The following is a 22,718-nucleotide window of genomic DNA, read 5'->3' on the forward strand; positions in this document are numbered from 1 at the left end:
CCTTACTCGACTGATACAAATGCTGTGTTGAAATCAGTGACAGATATTTTCATGCATTGCACTGCCAGGGTGCCTCAGAGAGAGGTTGCCAAAGAACTCACTGAATATTTGCTATGGGGATCTAATGTAATAACAACAACTGGAATTCACTGAGATAATTGCATAGTGCTGGTCAATAATAATGGTACCTTCAGTTGTGGAAATCAGATTAACTATGATCCCCTATGCAAAGGTTTACCCCTTGCAACCATAATAGTTCTGGTAATATTCTGTCAATTTTGTACATATATTCCCTAACACAAACAGATCTTTGCATACATGCAAGCAAAAGGTTTAAAACGGGAACATGACAAGTAATCTAATGTCTTTTGTTGGACAAGACGTCTGCTGACCTTTCATATTTTAGTATTCTATCTTCTGCACTCCACTTCTAATTTCAAATGACTTCACCAAACAAAATCTATCTCAACTGTGTCTGAACCGGCTGACAACAACAGTAGGTCACAGTGCTGAAGAAGTAGGTTTGGGAGTTTTAATTTATTTATGAATTTGCTTATTAAGATGAAGGAAAAGTTACAGTCCTAATGAGATAAAAATAAATAGCATTGCTCAACCCTGACTTATTCCACCAGGATCTCTAAGCACATTGCTATAAAAAGGAAATATGCACTTTAAAGCATTAAGCTGATTATAAATGATGCATAAACACACTTTTTTTTGCAATTAATACAAAACAATATGTGTGTGACATTTTGTCTTTAGCAGATATTTATTAGGTGTGATGAATATCAGTATAGGGAGCGGTTCTTTTGCAATAAATATTCAAATTGACCAGCCAAGCATGTAAAGCTAGAATGAAACTTTGTGTGTTATCTCAGTGTTTAAAACAACTGTTAAATAGATTACATTTCTTGTTTCACATATTGTGATAAAATATGAAGAGCTAAGAACAATTTGTTCTACATACTAATTATGACTCAAGCAAGACATTTATAAATCAGGGTTTTATAATGTATTGCATATTCCCAACAGCCTATGCCACTGGCTGTATTTCCTGTTTCTCAAACTCGTTATTCCAGGTTCCTGGTCCCAAAGTGCATACAAAGTCTAGAAAGTTATTCTGTTTCCCATTGGCCATAACACCGAGCACTGACAACCACGTTTTCCAACTTTTTTGGAGATTGACTGCACCCTACCAATTTAAAGGAGACATGTCATTAGACAGATATGAAGGCCACTATTTCTGACATTCTACTTGCTAATTGTCTGGGTGGAATGCTAATCCTTTCTTTTTAAAGTGATGTAATATATTTTTTATTAAAATAAAAAAAGAGGTTATACTTACCAGAGCTGTGCAATGGTAATGCACAGAGCAGCCCCTTACCTCCTCTTTTGGAGTTCCTCACTGGTGCTCTGCGCTCCTTCTTCCTACAAGTGCCCCCGCAGCAAGCCATGTGCTCCCAAGCCAGGCTGTTTGAATCCATAGACACACACAGCGTGGGATGGCCATGCCATTTGCTTCCTCCACACAGGATTTGACTGACAGCAGCAGAAGCCTATGGCTTCTGCCTGTGTCCCCTGTGGGACCAGGAAGTGAAGGAAGAATAGCTGCGGCCGGGGCAGCACTGTTTCGCTGATAGGACTTTTTTTCCTTCTCTATGCAAAACTAAAAGAAACGTTTTGTCAGACCATACACTGTAATGTTTTCTTCACACATTTTGTTTTTCTAATAAAACTAACAGAAGAATTCCCTTGCAAGTGGCCTGTCCAGCAGTAAAAAAAAAAAAAAAAAAAACTTTGGTTTTCCTCAGTGGTGTTGGCCTGGCTTTGTCTTTAACCATCAGTCAAAAACTGATAAGCCACATCCAAATTCTGCTGACATCACCTTTATCTCAGTCTTTTGCTTCCTTCCCAGATACAAACCCTGAAACCTTGTTCTTACTTGACATAATGCCACACTTTGAGTAACATGTACACTCTACACAACGATACCAGACTACACAATGATAGTTGACAACGCACAGGAACTGACAAACATGAATACCAGAGGAGGATTCAAAGTCAACAATTAATGATCAATAAATAGTTTGTTTGAATAAAACCAGGCACATTACCACACTGGGTCTTGGAGATAAAACACATGCGTGCGAAATGCGTAGTCATGGCAACGGGGACGCTTGCGCTCCACACTGCTTCTCTTTCTGATAAGTGGACTTGATAAAGCACATGCGCTCAAAACACGTAGTCATGGCAACGGGAACGCTTGCGCTCCACACTGGTTCTTTTTTGGATGAGTTGCCTTCATTCCAGATACTGCACGTTTGCCTTGAGCGCCGCAGTGATGGCTTATCCAGCTTGGTTCACCTCCAACCACCACTCCTGTGAGCCTCGGCATCTGGGGTTCCTGGGATCCTTCCATCTGGCACCATTACTTCCATTAGTGCTCTTGCCTTCTCCGAGACCCAGTGTGGTAATTTGCGTCTATGTTTTATTCAAATAAGCTATTTATTGATCATTGATTGTTGACTTTGGATCCTCCTCTGGTATTCATGTTTGTCAGTTCCTGTGCGCTGTCAACTATTGTTGTGTTTTCTAGTAGCATTAATTCCTATGCTTCTGACTGGCAGCACTGTGACACTGAGCTTGCACATTCGAGACCATCTGTGTTCACCCTCCCGCATAGGGGTCTTACTAGAGAGTGCCTGGAACTTTTTGGATTGACATGTACACACTGTCTACTATCAGGGAGCTTTTTGATCATTGGTCAAACTGCATGCTACACTCACATCAACCATCCCGATCAATTAGCATTTATACGTATAGTTAATAGATGTTGATATTTATAGTGTGTTGTTCAAAGGTTCCACAGTCCAATAAGGATCATCTAAGGTGACAGTACATGAGAATCTACTTTAACTAAGCCACAGTTGAAGTTATTCAAGAAGTAATGCAGTTTTGTATCCTAACTTCAGCTTGAGCTTTTGAGCTCTGTAAACAATGGGCTGTTTACAACAAGAAGTAAGGTGAAACAGTACAAAAGGAGGCATCTAGCATGCGGTCAACTGAGCCCATTCAACATGAATGACCAGGAAAGGGCACAGCCATTTATGTTCATGGGTGGCTGTATGCTACACCTGGGCTTCCCAGGTGGAAGAAAGACAGACATTTACATTGAGCTGTTGCTTGTATGCAAGACCCCTTATACAGAATGTCATATTACTCTACCAAGCAGGGCCCTCTGATTCTTCCTATATTGAATTGTATTGTAACTGTACTGTTTGCCCTCATGTTGTAGAGCACTGCGAAAACTGTTTGCACTATATAAATCCTGTATTATGATATTCATATTATTATTATTAACAATAATAATAATAATAATAATAATAATATTTACCTGAAAAAAAACACATTTTTAATTTATATTTTTATTTTGACTAGAATAAATAGATATAAACACCCATTGTTGCAGCACAGCAAATATAAGAATTTTAGGGGCACTTAAGGTGCAAGCTAAACATCTGTTTTTTTAATTTCTAGTGAACTTGTTTTATTGTTATTATTTACATTTGTGAGTTTTCTTCCATGCACCTCTACATACATAATGTCAGCATAAGTGAACTACCTAAAACAAATACGTTTACTTGTTTACTTGACCCTTGCACACTATTTTTCAGGAACAATTGGTAAAACAATAACCTCTAAAATAATAATGTTAATATAAATTGTGTGTCATGGAAAAGAGCAAATGCTAAATCGCTTGCAAACAAATAATTTTCTCCCTGCCTTTTGTGTTATTGCATTTTTTATTGTCTCCAGAAAGAGGGTTATCATATTAGATTTGTAAATGCAAGGCTAATTATGAAGTACTGCACTACATTTGAATTTGCTGAAAATATTCTTTCAACAAAAGTAATAAAAGTCTAGAGCAATACATTTCAAGTATGTGTTACAAGAGTTCAAAAGGAAATAATATTGTTAAAGACAATCTGTTATGAAAGAAATATAGTGCTGCCTTTGGTAACCTCTCTGTCTGAAAATGCTGTTTGTCTTGATGCTATTTTGCATCATTACTTTGAGCATTACAAGTAAGTAGATAGGATTTTACCTGGTAAGCATACTTTTTCAAGGCTGTGCCCATTGTAACACACTCTAGTGCAGAGGTCTTCAAACTATGGCCCTCCAGTTGGTCAAGAACTACAATTCCCATCATGCCTAGTTATGTCTGTGAATGTCAGACTTTTACAATGTCTCATGGGATGTGTAGTTCTGCAACAGCTGGAGGGCCATAGTTTGAGGATCCCTGCTCTAGTGTGTGCTAGATGTAGATAGGTTTCTGTTTGTATAGGTAAATGTATTTAGCTCAGGGCTAAGCCTGAGCTATGAATCTGCGTCAGGGTTTAATGGGTCAGGGTTCAGTGACTCAGGGCTGGGTGACTCATCCTAGCAGCCTCTCTGGTGCCTCCCCTGTTTTCTATGACATTGAAGAATGCTCTATACATAATACGCGGAGGTTAGAAGGAGCTGCTTGACATATTTATGAGTTCCTCAGCCAATCCCCAGTAAAGGGCTCGCAGGGGGAAGGCCACCCCATAAATAGGCATGAGTCGTGCCAGCAGGGGCAGTCAGGTGAAAGATGGAGATTGAGTGCCAAGGAGTCTGTTGGCGGCCCTCAGGGGTATCCCCTAGTCTAGGGGGGGGACCTTGGGACAAGGTTCTGGTCCTGGAAGGATCCTGCTATATCACACGGAGGCACATGAACAAGGAGAGAGGACAGCAGTAGCAGGTCAGGGTGAGCGTCAGTCTGGAGGACTGTGGTTTGGAGAAGTTAGCTTGGAGGGCAGGAAAGGAGCAGCTGCAGTCAAATGGGTTGGCAGTGCCTGAAGAGGTGGAACTGGAATTAACCGCCACAGGAAGAGAACAAGCTGGACACTGTAGTTCTTCTACACAGTCAAGAGGGCCTCAAGTTCCTGCCTGTAATGGGTCATCATTTTAATTGGACTGAGTGACTGTCAGATCTTTACACAATAATCCAGCTGCAAGCAAGTGTGTGCTGATGCAAAAGTAGAGCTGTATATAGAGACTGTACTGTATATAGGAAGAATGTCCCTGAAGTTTTGCCAAAGTTAAGTGAGCATCCCATAACCTCCCATCCCTATCCAATAATTAACGCTCAGTAAACCACAAATAAACAAAGTCACGGACTGTGCCCTGTCTCAAGAGTCCCTGTAAAAAGGGGTGTGCCTGGCTGTGTAGAGTGGGGGGATCCCAGCTCCTTAGGGGATGTGCTACATCATATTTTCTCTTATAGCAATTTTACTTTATAGGATAAGAACACTTTAGGTCAAGACTTCATAAACACTCTCAACATGGCAAGTATGCCACAAAATGATCCCCATGCATCAAGGTTTTTACAACTCATTCTTATGCAGCATGGGTTGTCTAGAGCCTCAACAGCTGTACAAATTGCCCAATGCCAAAGCCACGATCAAGAAGAACAGCCTTTGAAAAAAAAGTATGCATTGAGATACATATGGGTAGTCATTACTTTCTGTAATAGTTCTCTGTCTTCATCTTAGTGAATGGGCAGGGCTATATGGGAAACATTTACAAAAGATTTTTAGCAGAGCACAGGCTGAGCTAAATGTCCACAAGATGCACTGACTAAAATAGTTACATATCCTGTGTTGGCATGTTTTTTTAGGGGTTACAAGGCTATGCCACCATTAATGTCGTTTTCTGTACTGCTATCTTTTACATGCTTACTACTCTCACACATCAGATTTAGGAAAATACCAGAATATATATTCCACAGCTCTCTTATCTGCAATATACTACTTCTGAGTATAGTGGCTAAGAGTTATATAAGGTAAAGAGGCAAGAAAGAAATCTTATATGTGTTAGATGTTGCCTTTGGAACCAGATGTATTAATGATATTGAAAAGAGCTTTTAAAGTGTATGTAAACTGAGTCACTAAAATCTTATATATGTGTTAGCATGTTAATGTAAATTGAAAAGCAATTTTCACTACTTTTAAATCTGCAACTTAGGTTAAAAAATACCCGGTGATCTTGCCATGAGGGTCCTTGTTAAGCCATTTCCTGTCATGAAGTACAACAATTTGCCTCTGTCTCACAACATTGCTCATACATGTTCACCCTGCCACACAAGCTTCAAATAAAGACCGTAAGTAGTAGTTTCAACAACACAATGAACATAACAATAACAATGAAATATTACTTTTGATTGATTGCCATAAGCTTTCTCTCTGTACAAAGCATTTTCCCTATACAAATACGTACAGCTAGTGGAAAAGGAGGAAAATTTGTTAAATATGAATATTGAGTTATGTAGTATACATAACAACTTTTTTGTATCAGAATACAGAAAAGCAGAGAAATAGAATAAAGACAAGTGGGGGGAAATATAAATCACACATACTCAACATCACTTCTTTGTATGAGATGTGACATAAAGAAACATTATACTAGTTGGGATTTAGTGGAGTTAGCAAGATCTCCTAATTGTGCTAAAGTTTTTGCCTTGCTGCCAAAATTACTTTAGCCCAAGAAACTGAAAATAATACTCTACCAATCAATGTAATATGGCTAAACATTGTGAGTGAAAACAGACATTAAGGATTATTTTCAATCCAAGGTTACAGGGAGCTTTCCAAGTGAAAAGTCCATCAGACCTTTCAACAGCCAAAGCATCTTAACTGTTCTACTGGAGTTTCCAAAGACAAGACATGAAAAGTTTAATGACTATTATTGCAAAAGTATTTGGAAGAGGATTACCCTAGCTTTTTTTATTAATGTTCAAATTTCATCAGGCTAAAACTTGCCTAAGAATGTAAAATGACTGTTTATATACCTTTTTTGCTGGTTAAAACTATTTAGTTATGCCTTTTAATGATGATTAAGCTGTTGATATCTAGGGGGTAATTTGGTAAAATTGATTAAAGTCAATGATTTTAGCGAATAACGTTTTAAGTGAAAGTTTGCTGAAGCAGAGACTTTTAGGCCCCTTTCACACGTGCACAACTTGTCCTGCGACTTGGGCTGCAAAGTCACATAACAAGTCGTACCCCATGATTTCCAATGAGTACCATTCAGATCTGTGTGACTTCAAAGTAGACCCTGCACTACCTTGGTTTGACTTTGATGCCACTTAAGGTCCAAAGACCTCAATATTACACAGGCATTGCTTCAAGTCGTGTCAAAGTCATGGCAAAGTCACGTCAACATCGCACGACTTTCAGGTCGTACAACTGGGAAAGGCGCCTTAGGCCCCTTTCACACTAGTGCGACTTGTCCCACGATTTTGGACCGCAAAATCGCATGACAAGTCGTTTTCCATTATTTTCTATATAAGCCCCATTCATATCAGTGCGTTTTGAAGTCGCACCGACTTCAAAGTAGTTCCTGCACTACTTTGCCACGATTTGATTGCGTTTTGAGCCATAGCCATAGCCATTGCTTTCAAAATTGCGTCAAAATCGCGGCAAAGTCGCGTCAAAATCGCACCGCAAAATCGCGGTAAAATCTCGTCGCATAGGTGTGAAAGGGACCTTAGTTTCACTTGCTGAGTTGCTTAGGGAGATTTGCCTAGAATTTTACTTTAGGGTCAAGTTAAGATATAACTAAATGCAAAACCTTTTTTTTTTTTTTTAGTTTTGGATAGAGTGGAGAGATATTAGAACACCTGTCAGGTTTTTATTACTATCTGGGCCCCTATTCTGGAGATTCACCTTCTCTATTGGTCATGTTTACTATTATCATTGAAAGTTAAAGTAAAAGAAAATAGCAAATTTTGGGTTGTCCCCAGAACAGTAATAGAGGGGAACTCTTCCAATGGAGACACTAGTTCTGGTGACCCTGGGGACAACCAGGGATTTCTGGCTGGATTTCCTCTCACTTCCTGTTTTGGCTATGGGAAGAGAAATTAGGAAAATCTCCCCAATAGAACGCAGATTAAAAATATATATAACACTTCCTAATTCTGTGCAAATTGATACAAAAAAAGTAAATTATATTTAATGTTTTTATATGGTTATTTCTTGCCCATGTGTTATCACAATTGCCAGCTTTTTGCCCATGTATTGTAATGATTATTGCCATTCCATGTCTTCATACTGTGACAATTGCAAGAGCAACCATTCTTCCTTTTCTGTCTGAAAAGTCTTAAATATTATCATGCGTCCTTCTATCAGGTAAGGGACTCACTAGGCAACTCTCTTTTATAAACGTTCATATTTCTATCCACTCAAGTTCACAATTAAGCCTAGCTCCAGCCAAAACTTTAATTTTCTGATTTTGATAGATGTCAGATTCTTATTCCTGTCTGTTTCATTATTGTAGAGATTTCCCCTCACTTCCTGTCTGGACAGGAAGTTACAGGAGATCTCTACATTGAGAACACAAGCTACAACAAAACACTTTTTCAATAAAAATGTGTAGGGTAAAGACATATGCAAGGTCATTTTACTGTCTATGTCTTATTGCCTTAGTGACAATTGCTTCACTATTTCTTGTCTTACTGCCACAGGAGCAGGACATGATATACAATCCCTCCAACAGGACATCAATAAAACTTGACTACATTTTTTACTCTTCTCAAATCTATCCAGAACTACAAATGAGCAATTTAGTATCGTAGGGCTTTAAGCAAAATTCAAAATAGTTTCCATAATCATCATCATCCTCGTCAATAGCTATGCATCTTAAAATGTAATGCAGAAAAATATTTTTCCTGCTGTTGCTATAACTAATAAAATTGTCAGTTATCCTTTTCTGTACACCTTCCAGGTCTACTTAGTTGTTGTTATACTATTGGAAACTATTTAACCAATAAATTGAGGAAAGGAAAAACACTTACCAAGACCAAGTATATTTTTAATGGCTTAGCAGTGATTTCCCAAAGATATTAATGTCTCACATTATTTTATGTAGCACTCATCATTTTTAATTGCTGGCATGGGACATAAGGGTTAAATGGGTCTTGATTAAATTGGAATATTTGGTTACTAATGACCGGGTCAGAAAAAGTAACTTCTGCACATAAACACTAGAAAAAAATTGCTAGCTATGCAGGTTTCATGCCAGGTCATTATGGTGTCTTCAAAGCAGGCTGACATCTTCTCTGGTTTCATGCTGGAACTCATAAAACTTCTGAAAGTGTTATATTGGTCTAGTAAAACTGGCAGGCATAGAAGGAGTAATTCTTGAAGCTGTTTGGGGGGGCAGGGGAGATATTAAATATTTCACACGTGCTATGGAAAATATAACGTTTTTTTTTCTTGAGCATCCAGAGCTGTTCAAGGGATAATGAGAAACAGACAAAGTGAACTCTGGACAATTCAAACATTACAGTGTGAGATTGTTGCAACTATAAGATTCTTGATCCTCTCAAACAAAAACACCTAACTTGTGTGCTTGCTGCTACCTTTCTCTATTTTGTGGAAGACTGTACAACATTACAAAATGTGACAAATGCACCTTAAATTTTAGTGGGCTTTCTTACTACTTAATTTAAATTACTTCACTTAATTTAAATTAAAACTCCAGTCCAAACTATTTTTTCTCTTAGGAACTGAGAGAATGAAAACGAAACAGTTCTGAAAGGAAGTTAATGACTAATACCTGAAACTGACCTTATGGTGATTAGTGGATTGAAGTGTTAACAAAAGCCTGTTGTTAACCACTTAAGCCCCGGAGGATTTGGCTGCTAAAGGACCAGGGGTTTTTTTGCGATTTTTTACTGCGTGACTTTAACGGACAATTGCGCGGTCGTGCGACGCTGTACCTAAACGAATTTGACGTCCTTTTTTTCCCACAAACAGAGCTTTCTTTTGGTGGTATTTGATCACCTGTGCGATTTTTTGATCACGCGCTATAAACAAAAAAAGAGCGTAAATTTTGCAAAAATAACAATATTTTTCACATTTTTTTATATGAAATTCCCCAAAAAAAAAAGTAAAAATCAAAATTTTTTAACATTTTTCGGCCAATTTGTTTTATGCTACCTATGTTTGGTAAAAAAAATCGCAAAAAGCGTATTTTGATTGGTTTGCGCAAAAGTTATCGCGTTTACTAACAAAGAGAAAGATTTTTGTCATTTTTGGTGTTTTTTTTTTTAACGCGTAATGGCGGCGATCTGCGATTTTTTTTCGGTACTGCGACATTGCGGCGGACAGATCGGACCCTTGACTGACATTTTTGACACTTTTGGGGTTACCAGTGACATTACTGCAGTAATCAGTGCTATACATATGCACTGTTACTGCAAAAATGACACTGGCAGGGAAGGGGTTAACTTTATTGGGAAGGGAGGGGTTAAGTGTGTCCTAGGGGCGTGCTTTCTACTGTGTAGGGACATTGCTATTGGTGTAAAAGCAAAGATCAACCGTTCTACATAGTAGAACGGTCAGATCTTTACTTTTACACAGGGAGAACTGACAGGCAGCTTGTTTACACAAGCTGCTCTGTCTTTCTCCCTTCACAGGAGCGATCGTAGTGTGGCCGGCGGACATCGAGTCCGCCGGTCACACGCACTGACTTGCCTGTGAACGAGCCGCGGCGGGCGCGCGCCTCGGCGGGCGCGCGCCCGCTCGCTATAGGCTCGCAAGTCAGTGACAGGCGAGTGACGTACCGATACGTCACTCTGCCTGGCCGGGGCTGACCGCCGCAGTATATAGTCGTGCGGCGGTCGGCAACCGGTTAATCAAGGTTTCTGAAAAGAAGGTGCATTAATTGACATACACTGTATGTGACAGCTGTGACAGCCATGTGTCAAAAATTTTGCAATCACAAATTTGCTAATATTTATTGTGGTTTGACAAAGCAAACATAAGAATAATGCAAACATGTGATTTGTAATGTAGTCCTTATTTTGTTTTTAATGCCTTTTGACTTTGTAATCCAACCTAAATAGCACTTTAATGTGTATATCTAGACCAGGGGTCTTCAAACTATGGCCCTTCAGTTGTTCAGGAACTACAATTTCCATCATGCCTAGTCATGTCTGTAACTGTCAGAGTTTTACAATGCCTCATGGAATGTGTAGTTCCGCAACAGCTGGAGGGCCATAGTTTGAAGATCCCTGATCTAGAGACATTACCCCCATGTAATCTCAAACATACTACTCCTACTACTGAGCATGTCCTAGCATTATTTTTTTACTTGATGCTTCCTGCAACAGTATCATCATACTTGCAGCGGCAGTTCTTTGCAGGGGCAGTTGCTTTGGGCTCAGTTCCTATTGACATAGGGATACCCCCCAGAACTTAAATAGCAAAGACAGAGTGCACCTACATGTCATATACACTATATTGTCAAAAGTATTGGGACACCTGCCTTTACGTGCACTTGAACATTAATGGCATCCGAGTCTTGGTCCATAGGGTTCAATATTGAGTTGGCCCACCCTTTGCAGCTATAACAGCTTCAACTCTTCTGGAAAGGTTATCCACAAGGTTTAGGAGTATTTCTATGGAAATGTTTGACCATTCTTTCAGAGGATCATTTGTGAGGTCAGGATCCAGCCTGGAGCCCTACATATGGGAGAGCCACTACAGTTTTACACTGATGTGCTATTTCTCTGAACACAACATGAGTGTTTAGTGTTACTTTTTTATCTTTTTATCTAAAACAATAAACAGTGTTGTACTAGAAGTCGGTGCGCTCTGTCTTTTCTAGTTATGTTTTTGCAGTTATTAGTTATCCCGCTGGGGGATGGAGCAGCACAGCACATCATACACCACACCGAGTTAATCCCTTCCTTGGTGAACATTTTTAGACTTTGTTAAGCACAATTCTGATGGTTTAGGATCAACTTATTTTGTTGGGGTTTCACTTTGCTCTTACAGACTCTTTGGACTCTAGCGCTATGGTTGTATTTTTTGTTTAATCTATACCCCCAGAACTAAACCTCTTTTCTCTGCACCCCCCAGAACTAAACCTCTTTTCTCTGCACACAGTGGGCCCAGCAAATTATTGCTTTTTTCAAAATTTTTGGTGCATGCACATGTGATGCACACTTCAGACATGCCAAATAAACATAGTGTGCCTAAGTAAAATAGTAGGAGAGAGGAGGCAGCTGCCAGGCTTGCTTTTGATAAGGAAAAAAAAATCAATTTATGCATTTAGAGAGCAACAGAGAGGTGTAGGGGTAGGTAGAGTTCTGTTTTTCAGCAAACTAGGCTGACAACATCGGCTAGGATTTCAGTGTAGCAAAAGTACTATGTTTTAAGTTCAAATTATTTTGAGAAGTACACTGGATTTCTGGCAGATCAACAGTTAATTTTCCGCATTTGTAATGGGAATTTGACAGACATTTCATTTGTTATGCATAGAATAATTCGCATTTAATTTATAGCAATAGTAATCTAAGCATAATCATTTAAGAGTTATAGGAAAAATAAAAGACAGCAGTACTTATCTGACATCTACATTAAACCACTACAAAAAATAAAATGAACTCCAAAAGCATTTTAATTTAAAAAATGTGGATTAATTATAGCTTATATGCATCCAGACATCATGTAAAAATCTAATTTTGGCAGAGGAAGAACCATGTAAGCAGAACTTAATTTAATCAAAGACAGTTGAGCGCTTAACATCAGTTGTTTAAGTTGTGACTGGGATATTTTCTGTGCAAATGTGTATACAAGGAAGGCTGCCTCTAAGTTTAATAAAACTAGAGACTAGGAAATACAAATAATTGTCATGATAATACTAAAACTTCTCACCAAAACCGTTGCAAGGATTTACATTTATACTGTGTAAATGGGGGGGGGGGGGGGACTAAATTAAGAAAATTGTATTTGAGCAAAATTTGTAGTTTTTTTTCATATGTAAGCATATGTGGATATATATTTATAAATCTATTCTGATTTACATGTATTTCTAAATAAATATATTAAATAAATAATACATCTGTTTTATTTATGAATCTGTTTTTAAATCTGTGCTGTTTTGCATGTATTTGATCATCTGTACAGGTTTCCAAGCAATGGCATTAGGTTACCTATTCAGCTATTAACAAAGCTAGTTAATTAATTAATAGCTATTATTCAGCTATTAACAAAGCATGATCTGTTACAAATACCGCATCCCTACTTATATCTCCAAATTAGGCATTTTTTTCCAAGCTAATGCCCTCACTGATTTTATCCAAGCCCATCGCATTTGAACTCCTGTGTGCTCAAAGCCCACACCAACTCCACCTTATTTCCTCTATCTATAAGATACTCCATGAAGCCACCCCAATAACCATGGACTCTCACTCCTATATGAGTAAATGATCCTCCATCCTACAACATTCTATTTCCCTCCCAAGTTGGGATAAAATCTGGTCATCTACATCCAAGATCTATAGATGTGTGGCGCAAAGAGAGACAGCCTACAAAATCTTGCTGTTTTGGTATAGGATTTCGGAAGTTCTCTATTGCCAAAACTGTTCTCATCCCCTTTATGTTGGCACTGTGGCAAAGCTAGAGGTACCCATTTTCATATTTTCTGGCAATGTGAGATTATTGAACCCTTTTGGGCCTCGGTAATGTCCCTGATCCAACAGGTACTGGACTGCCTTTTGCCGTTAGACCCGCTACACTATCTCCTGGGCCTTCCCTTTCCCGACATAGAGAAATTTCCAAACAAACCTGCTTCCTTTATTCTACTAGCAGCCAAGAGGTTAATACAGCTACCTTGGTTATCTACTACCCTGCCCAATCTAACCCAATTATTGAAGGTGATTGCTGATATACGCAGAATGAAATATATGACGGCATTGGTGGGAGATGCTACCCCCCATTTTACTAGGACATGGGATGCTTGGGACTCCACCGCCTTTAGTTCTCCCCCGGGCCCAAATTGATTGAGACCACAGGGAACCTTCTTTCCTCTCCACACTAATTGTTCCCCGCATCCCATGGTTTAGCTTCCTATTTGTAGCTTTTTGACTTTCCATTGTCTAGCCCTAATAACCCTCAATCCTGTTACAGGTTTTATTGTTGGTTTCTTTAATCCTTTTTGTTTTTTCCTTTTATTACTATATGTAATACCTTGGTTCTTTGGAGTCCCATTTGTTCTTGCTATTGTATGTATTGTATGTTTCCATTGTTGTTTGAAACTTCCCTTTGGGAATTTTTTTTTGTACTTGTTTAAAACATTTTCAATAAAAATACAATTTAAAAAAATAAAAAAAGCATGATCTGTTGATGGGACCAATAGAGAGATTTGGAAAACACAAGATTAAATACCACCTTCATACCAACATGATAACTATAGCCAAATGAAAACTTGTACAGCATTAGACATCTTCTTCTTTTCAGTAAAAACATTAGCCGGAGGTGTGGTTGGGAGCTTGTCCTTTATTTACAGAATTTTGGGAGGTATGGGCTTAGCACCAATAATGCAGTAGGAGCTCTTTCCGTTTGTTAATTGTAAGCTGCACTATAACTAGCCTTGATGAAGTGATTGACATAGACACAAAATATTTAAGGTTGTTTTTTTTTTTTTTGCATAACTATTGTTCTTACATTAAAGGAAAAATATGATAAAACATATTTACTGGATTGAAGTTGCCACAGTAAAAGCCTTTTCACATAGTTCCAAGCAACATCTATAACATTGACATTATAACTTAACCCAGCACTTATATAGTTGCATAGTTACATAGTTAGTCAGGTTGAAAAAAGACACAAGTCCATCTGGCTCAACCAAAAAAAACAGCAAAGAAAACCCAACCATACAATCCCATATACACTATCCTATACCCACAGTTGATCCAGAGGAAGGCGAAAAACCCCAGCAAAGCATGATCAAATTAGCTACAGCAGAGGAAAAAAAATCCTTCCTGAACCCCCCAAGAGGCAATTGTATATTCCCTGGATCAATTTTTACTATCAATATTAGTACCCATTTATATTATGTACACCTAACTAAGAATCCAGGCCTTTTTTTAAAGCAATCTCGTGAGCTGGCCAGAACAACTTCTGGAGGGAGTCTATTCTGCATTTTCGCAGCTCTTACGGTAAAGAAACCTTTCCGTATTTGGAGACTAAATCTGTTTTCCTTAAGACATAAAGAGTGCCCCCTTGTCCTCTTTGTTGACCTTAAAGTGAATAACTCAACACCAAGTTCACTATATGGACCCTTTATGTATTAAATTAAATGCACTAATTGTAACTGAAGAAATCTCTTGGATTCAGTGTTCTGACTAAAACATTATTTTATGCAAAGACAGTAACAATATAACCACATAAGATGCCTATAGACATTAGATGGAAACAATACAATTGAGCACAGAAAGTTCTTTTTTAAATTACCCACCAGCGCATTATAAAATGACACCAGCAGGAACACTCTTTCCCTCCGGGCGGACAGCATATGACACCGCTCTCCCACACCCCTGGGGGCATGCAGCGCGGCAATCGGGGATGCAGCATGTCCCTCAGGACACAGCCCATCCCTGATCGGTGTAAAGAGCTAATAAAAAAATGGCTCTTTATCATGTGACCTGCTGAGCCCAATCACAGCCGGCCACACGCGCTGTCTTCATGCACACCGCTCGTGCGTGCCCCCAGGGGCATGCAGAGCAGCGATCAGAGATGGAGAGTGTCACTCTGACACAGTCCATGCCCTGATCAGGGTAAAGAGCCAATGAAATTGGCTCTTTACCACGTGACCGGCTGTGTCCAATCACAGCCGGTCACAGAATGTCAACAAAACCATGGCAACTAGCTGTTACCGTGTTCTCCTCCTCACACACAGATCCTGTGTGAGGAGGAGATTGCGGTAACAGTTAGTTACCGATTACAGTGCACACCAAAACACACTGATTGCTCCCCCAATAAAGAAGACCTGTCACTAGCCTATCAAAGTACCTGTCACTAGCCCATCCCAGCACCCGAGTACCTGTCACCAGCCCATCAGGTACTCTGATGACAGGTACTCAGATACTCTGATGGGCTGGTGACAGGAACTCGGGTCCTCTGATGGGCTGGTGACAGGTACTCGGGTACTGTAATGATAGGTACTCGGGTATACCGATGGCAGGTACTCGGCTTCTTAGATGACAGGTACTCGAGTACTCTGGTGACAGGTACTCAGGTACTCTGAGTAACTGTCATCAGAATACCCGAGTACCTTTCATCGGAGTACCCGAGTACCTGTCATCAGAGTACCTGTCATCAGAGTACCCGAGTACCTGTCATTGGAGTACCCAAGTCATTGTCATCGAATTACCTGAGTACCTGTCACCAGCCCACCAGAATACCCGAGTACCTGTCTCCAGCCCAGAGGACCTGAGTATCTGTCTCCAGCCCAGAGGACCTGAGTATCTGTCTCCAGCCCAGAGTACCCGAGTACCTGTCTCCAGCCCAGAGTGCCTGAGTACCTGTCTTTGTTTTCCAAAATAGGGTCATTTTGTGGGTAATTTGATTGTCCTGGTTCTCCAGGGCCTTCAAAAGTGTGATAGGTCGTTAGGAAATTATATGTGGAATTTATGCTCCTAGAACACCTGACGGTGCTCCTTGCATGTTGGGTCTTTGTATGTGGCTATGCTGTGACAAAGTCTCACATATGTGGTATTGCCATACTCAGGATGAGTAGCAGAATGTATTTTGGGGTGTAATTTTTGCTATGTACATGCTATGTGTTAGAAATATCTTATAAATTGTCAACTTTGTGTAAAAAAAATAGTAGGTTTTTATTTTCTTTCCACATTTTCCAAAAACTTGTGGAAAAAAATGACATGTTCAAAAGACCCATTATGCCTTGTAGAATATGCGTTGGCATGTTTACTTTCCAAATGGGGTCATTTTGTGTGTAATTCCATTGTCCTGGTGCTCCAGGGCCTTCAAAAGTGTTATAGGTCGTTAGGAAATCATATGTGTCATTTATGCTTGTAGAACACCCGAGGATGCTCCTTGAATGTTGGGCATCTGTATGTGGCCAGGCTGTGTAAAAGTCTCACACATGTGGTATTGCCATACCCAGGAGGAGTAGCAGAATGTATTTTGGGGTGTAATTGCAAGTATGCATTTACTGTGTGTGAGAAATAACTTGTTATTATGACAATTTTGTGTAAAAAAAAAAAATAAATAAAATATTTCTTCATTTTCTCAAGAATTGTGGGAAAAAAAATACAACTTCAAAAAACTCATCATGCCTCTTACCAAATACCCTGAAATGTCTACTTTCCAAAAAGGGGTCAGATGGAGGGTATTTGTACTGTCCTGACTCCTGACATCTCAGGGTCTCAAGAAATGAGATAGGCCGTCGGTACATCAGGTGTGATTAGGTGTGATCAATTTTTAATGATTGGCACCATAGCTTGTAGACTCTATAACTTTCGCACAGATGAAATAATATCCACTAATTTTGGTAATTTTGACCAAAGATATGTAGCAGTATAAATTTTGGCCCAAATTTATGCAAAAAATGACTTATTTGTAAAATTTTATAATAGAAACTAAAACAAAATGGGTTTTTTTTTCAAAAATTTTGCTCTATTTTTTTACTTATATCGCAAAAAATAAAAAATCCAGTGGTGATTAAATACTACCAAAAGAATGCTCTATTTGTGTGAAAAAATATATGTAAAATTTGATTGGGTATAGCGTTGCATGACTGAGTAATTATCATTCAAAATGTGAGAGCGCCAAAAGCTGAAAATTGGTCTTGGCAGGAAGGGGGTGTAACTGCCATGGAAGTGGTTAAATGGACATACATGCTAACTCCATGAGCATTCATCCAAATAGATGAATGGTTTGCACTTAAAGTAGAACTATAGGCAAAACTATGTTTTTCATTTTGAATAGAGCAAGGGAGGATTATACTGTAACCCCTATCATATTTATTTTGACCATCTGTGTCCCATTGTGAAGATTTCCATTCACTTCCTGTCCAATAGCCAAACAGGGAATCACTGCAAATTAAGGGAATTCCTTGAGGACCCCCAGGTCATCAGAACTGTGTCCCAATTGGAAGATTTACCCTCTATTATTTTTCTGGGGACAATTCAAACTTTGGGATTTTCTTTGACTTTTAATGATAATGGTAAACATGAGAAATAGAGAGGGTGAATCTCTGTAACTGGAGCGAAGACAGCAATAAAAACTGACAGGTGTTCTAATTCCTCTGAACTCTAACCAAAACTAACAAAATAGGTTTGCCTTTAGTTATACTTTAAAGTAAATATTCCCAATCACTAAAATCTCAAAAAAAGCTTTAATACAGTATGTTAATGTCATTTTAAATCTGCAGTTTTCATAAAATATTACTTTGTGGTCTTTGCTCAGGAATAATTTGCCAACTGTTCCCCAACTGTATTGTTGCCCTGTCAAATTGGTTACTGGTTCAAACTACAAGCAGCCATGCTGGCACACATTTCATAGGCATAATTCACCATTGTCACTATCAAGTGGTCCACAGAAGGCAAATACACTGTGCACTTTGCAAAGTGCAGTTTCTCCAGAGCTCAGTCAATTAGGTAAAGCTTCACTTTGCAAAAAGTACCCTATCACATGCAAGGAAAATAAAAAAAAAAACAGCATTTTTGCTTTCATATGATAGGATGATGGAAGTCAGCATAGATTATGCTCATTTACCAAGCTGTGGAGCAACTGCTCTTACACAGTGCAACTGCACTTTGCAAAGTGCACAGTGTATTTGCCTTTAGCAAATCAACCCCAAAGTGTCTGCAAAATTCTGCTTGAGATCAGCAACAATAAAGAATGAAAAACATTAAAAGACAAAAACATGGAAATTGTTCGCAACACACAGTGCTTTAGTAAACTGATTGTCATTTAGTTAGGAATTAGATCTACTTTACCACCGAACCAATAGGAGAAACATACTGTATGAAGCCTCTACCTAATCAATCCTTATTCCTTCTGACTATGGTGTGCTAGGAGTGTCTACTACGGTTGTTTAAGTTCCAATAGCAACCAGATTGTTGTCTAAACTTTATGTTCTGTTTTTTAAACTTTTTTCACTATCGATAAACAACTATATTTCCAACTTCAACGGCTTAGTTTAAATAATGCTGGAATTAAATGCATAAACAAATGTCAAGTGGACTCTTTCAATGCCAGATACTTTGACCCTCTTCAGTAATCTACTGCATAATGTATGCTGTAATCTTCTGTCACTTAACATCCTTATGAATAATAAACACAATGTCCAAAGTTCTGCCTTTATGAGTTTAATGTTTCTGTCCCCTACCTCATCCTCAGTGCAGTCTTACCATTAATCTTGGACTATTTCTGATTTATGATTTCAGCATGGCCCTGATTGATTGGTCTGACCTTCTAGAAGTGAAAAGGCTTTGGCTCATCTACCATGCAAGTCTTTATTTTCCTGCCTCTTTCCTATTAGCAGTCCATTTGTACTGAACTTCACAATCCCGCAGTTAGCCAAGTTAATTGCAGGTTAACATTCTTTTATCTATCTCTGGGGATGTATATAATACCCTGCCATTCATATTTTTGCATGCAAAATTACTTGCAACACCTTCAATTTATTTGCTTTTCTGAGATTTTTGCTCATTTATTAGTGCTTGTCATTTAAAAAAAAGAAAGTACAAATATTGTAAACAGTCAAACTATTAAACCTTGAAATCTTTTCTCATGTATTTGCTGCCATCATTATGCCACCACCTTGTGCACAATAAGACTTTTACCAGAGATAATCAAAAGAGTAAAATTCGCTTTTATTTTCCTGTAGTCCTTGCTAGGGAAAATGAGTCTCCTCCAGGTTTCCGCTACATCCTCATTTATGCCCCATCAACAAAAATGACATAGGAAAAGAGCCAGGAAAGTCATATAGCGTAAAACTGTATTGATACATTTATTAAAAAAAAAAAAAAAACATACTAATCACTTACAAGATTAAGAACAATAAACGCTTTTCTAAAAAAAAAAATTGGTCCCAGGAGTCAGACGGGTCACTTCCTGGTTACGAGGTGCATGATGACATCACAAGTGATTGCTCCGCCCATTGAAATTCAAAATTTGAAAGTGCTGGGATCTGAAAACTGTCCTTGACAAGAAGTAGATGAGAGTGTATGGTACTGAAGTGGTTAAAGTAAAGTAAATATATCTAAAATCCAGGAGTCAGACGGGTCACTTCCTGGTTACGAGGTGCATGATGACATCACAAGTGATTGCTCCGCCCATTGAAATTCAAAATGTGAAAGTGCTGGGATCTGAAAACTGTCCTTGACAAGAAGTAGATGAGAGTGTATGGTACTGAAGTGGTTAAAGTAAAGTAAATATATCTAAAATTCAACTTCCGTTGTACCACGTTCAATGCAGTAGGATTGATTTACTAAAATAATACAGGTTGTTTAACTAGCAAAAGTAAGTTATGTCCAGTTAGTGAATGAGTCCCGGTTCACACTTCTGCGATGCGGGAACACTGCGAATATGCAGCGTGTTCCCACATCGCATCCGCACCCCTGGCAGTTCACACTGCCATATGCGATACGCAGGGGGTGTCAATTAAAAGTTAACGACACCCCCAGTTGAGATCGCATATCACAGTGCGATCTGCAAGTTCGCACAGAATCGGATCGCACTAGTATGAACCACCATGTGATCCGATTCTGCTGCGGTCATGTGGTGTTTAGTGAGATTGCGGTGCAAATTCAGCCATACAAACTGTAAGGCTGAAATTCGCACCACACAGAGATCGCATGTAATTTAGGAGCAGTGTGCTCAGATCTCTGTGATTGCACTAATGTGAACCGGCCCTAAGGGTGAAACTGTGTCAATGCTAATTCTAAATTCTATTTTTTGGTTTGGTATTCAAATTAAACATAGCTTCACTCTATTTACCAGTATTTAGGTTGCTAACTGAACATTCTCTAATCCTTTTGGTAAATCAACCCCACAGTATTAAAGTTCCTTTGCTGAATTATCAGAGAAACTGCACCTGTAGTTTTTTAGGTAATAATACTGGTGGACCTATGGAAGGCTCATGAACAGATACAGTATGATACCAAGTTTAAGAGATGCCTGTATGTCCTAAGATCTTATTCTACAGTTCTTTATTATCTGTTGAAAGATTGTGTGACATGCTTTTTCAGTAATATTTGTAAGATGCGTATTCTACTTGATAGACATCTTATCACCCTATCCGTTTACTGAAGCTGATGGTAAAGGGAACAATTGAGTTACAAATTAACCACCACTAACCGGGCCATAGCTGAATGACCATTACAGCATACAATGCTATCCTTCCAGAACCCCCTGGGGTGCACACACGGAAGTGTCCGTGCTCGCTGGGTTCACTGGACCCCACGCATCATGGATCGTGGTAAAGGGCCAATGACAGAGCTATTTTTTGTCAACAAACTGGCACATATCCGATTCAGCTCTCCCCGGTTCTCGTACACTGTACACACCGATCGGTGTGAGAGAGACCGCAGCAGTGCTCACCTTTGCCTCATTCTTATACATCTTTCCCTTATCCATGCCTCATTCATGCCTCATTCATGTCCATCCGTACCACATTTATGTTGCATTCATGCCCATCTGTGCCTCATTCATCCCTTATCCGTGCCTCATTCATGCCCATCTGTGCCTCATTCATGCCCATCTGTGATTCATTAATGCCGCATTCATGCCCATTTATGGCTCATTCATACCTCGCCTATGCCTCATTCATGCCCACCTGTGCCTCATTCATGCTCATCTGTGCCTTATCCGTGCCTCATTTATGCCCATCCGTGCCACAGGCATGCCCATTTGTGCCTCATTCATGCCTATCTGTGCCTCATTCAAGCCAAACTATGCCTTATCCGTGCATGTCCATCCATGCCTCATCTGTGCCCACCAGTGTCTCATCCGTGCCAATCCCTGCCACATCAGTGCTCATCCGTGCCTCAGTTTGGGGTGTACTTTTTGCTATGTACATACTATGTGTTAGAAATATCTTATAAATAGACAACTTTGTGTAAAAGAAAATGCATTTTTATTTTCTTTCCACATTGTTCAAAAACTTAATTATGCCTCCTAGATTATGTATTGGGGTGTTTGCTTTCCAAAATGGGATACTTTTGTGGGCGTTTCCATTGTCCTGGTGCTCCAGGGCCTTCAAAAGTGTGATAGGTTGTCAGAAAATTATATGTGTAATTTATGTTCCTAGAACGCCTGGAGGTGCTCCTTGCATGTTGGCCTCTGTATGTGGCCAGGCTGTGTAAAAGTCTCACACATGTGGTATCGCCATACTCAGGAGGAGTAGCAGAATGTATTTTGGGGCGTAGTTGCAAATATGCATATACAGTGTGTGAGAAATAACTTGGTAATTTGACAATTGCGTGAAAAAAAAATCTTAATTTTGCAAAGAGTTGTGGGAAAAAAAATTACAACTTAAAAAAACTGACCATGCCTCTTACTAAATACCTTGGAATGTCTACTTTCCAAAAAGGAGTCATTTGGGGGGTATTTGTACTTTCCTGGCTTCTCAAGAAATTAGATTTGCCGTCAGTACATCAGGTATAACCAATATTTAATGATTGGCACCATAGCTTGTAGACTCTATTACCTTCACAAAGACCAAATAATATATTCTTATTTTGTTTTTGTTTTTTTACCAGATGTGTAGCAGTAAAACTTTTGGCCAAAATGTATGAAGAAAAATTACTAATTTGCAAAATGTTATAACCGAAACGAATAAAAATTCATTTTTTTACAAAATTTTCGGCCTTTTTT

At 39.0% G+C, this 22,718-nt stretch overlaps 1 protein-coding gene across 1 annotated transcript in view; it reads right to left on the reverse strand.

Moving 5' to 3' along the window:
- Window positions 1–1,033: 1,033 nt before the first annotated feature.
- Window positions 1,034–22,718, reverse strand: part of LOC309548130 (autism susceptibility gene 2 protein homolog) — a gene marked incomplete at its 3' end in the record, with an annotated part of 1,398,280 nt that continues 1,376,595 nt past the window's right edge. Inside the window, exon 7 of the mRNA XM_082248095.1 lies at window positions 1,034–1,192. Coding sequence (XP_082104221.1) covers window positions 1,034–1,192 — 159 coding nt within the window. The remainder of the gene's footprint in view (window positions 1,193–22,718) is intronic.

This window comes from Pelophylax lessonae, assembly GCF_965119305.1.
Source record: "Pelophylax lessonae genome assembly, chromosome: 2".
NCBI classification, from domain to species: domain Eukaryota; kingdom Metazoa; phylum Chordata; class Amphibia; order Anura; family Ranidae; genus Pelophylax; species Pelophylax lessonae.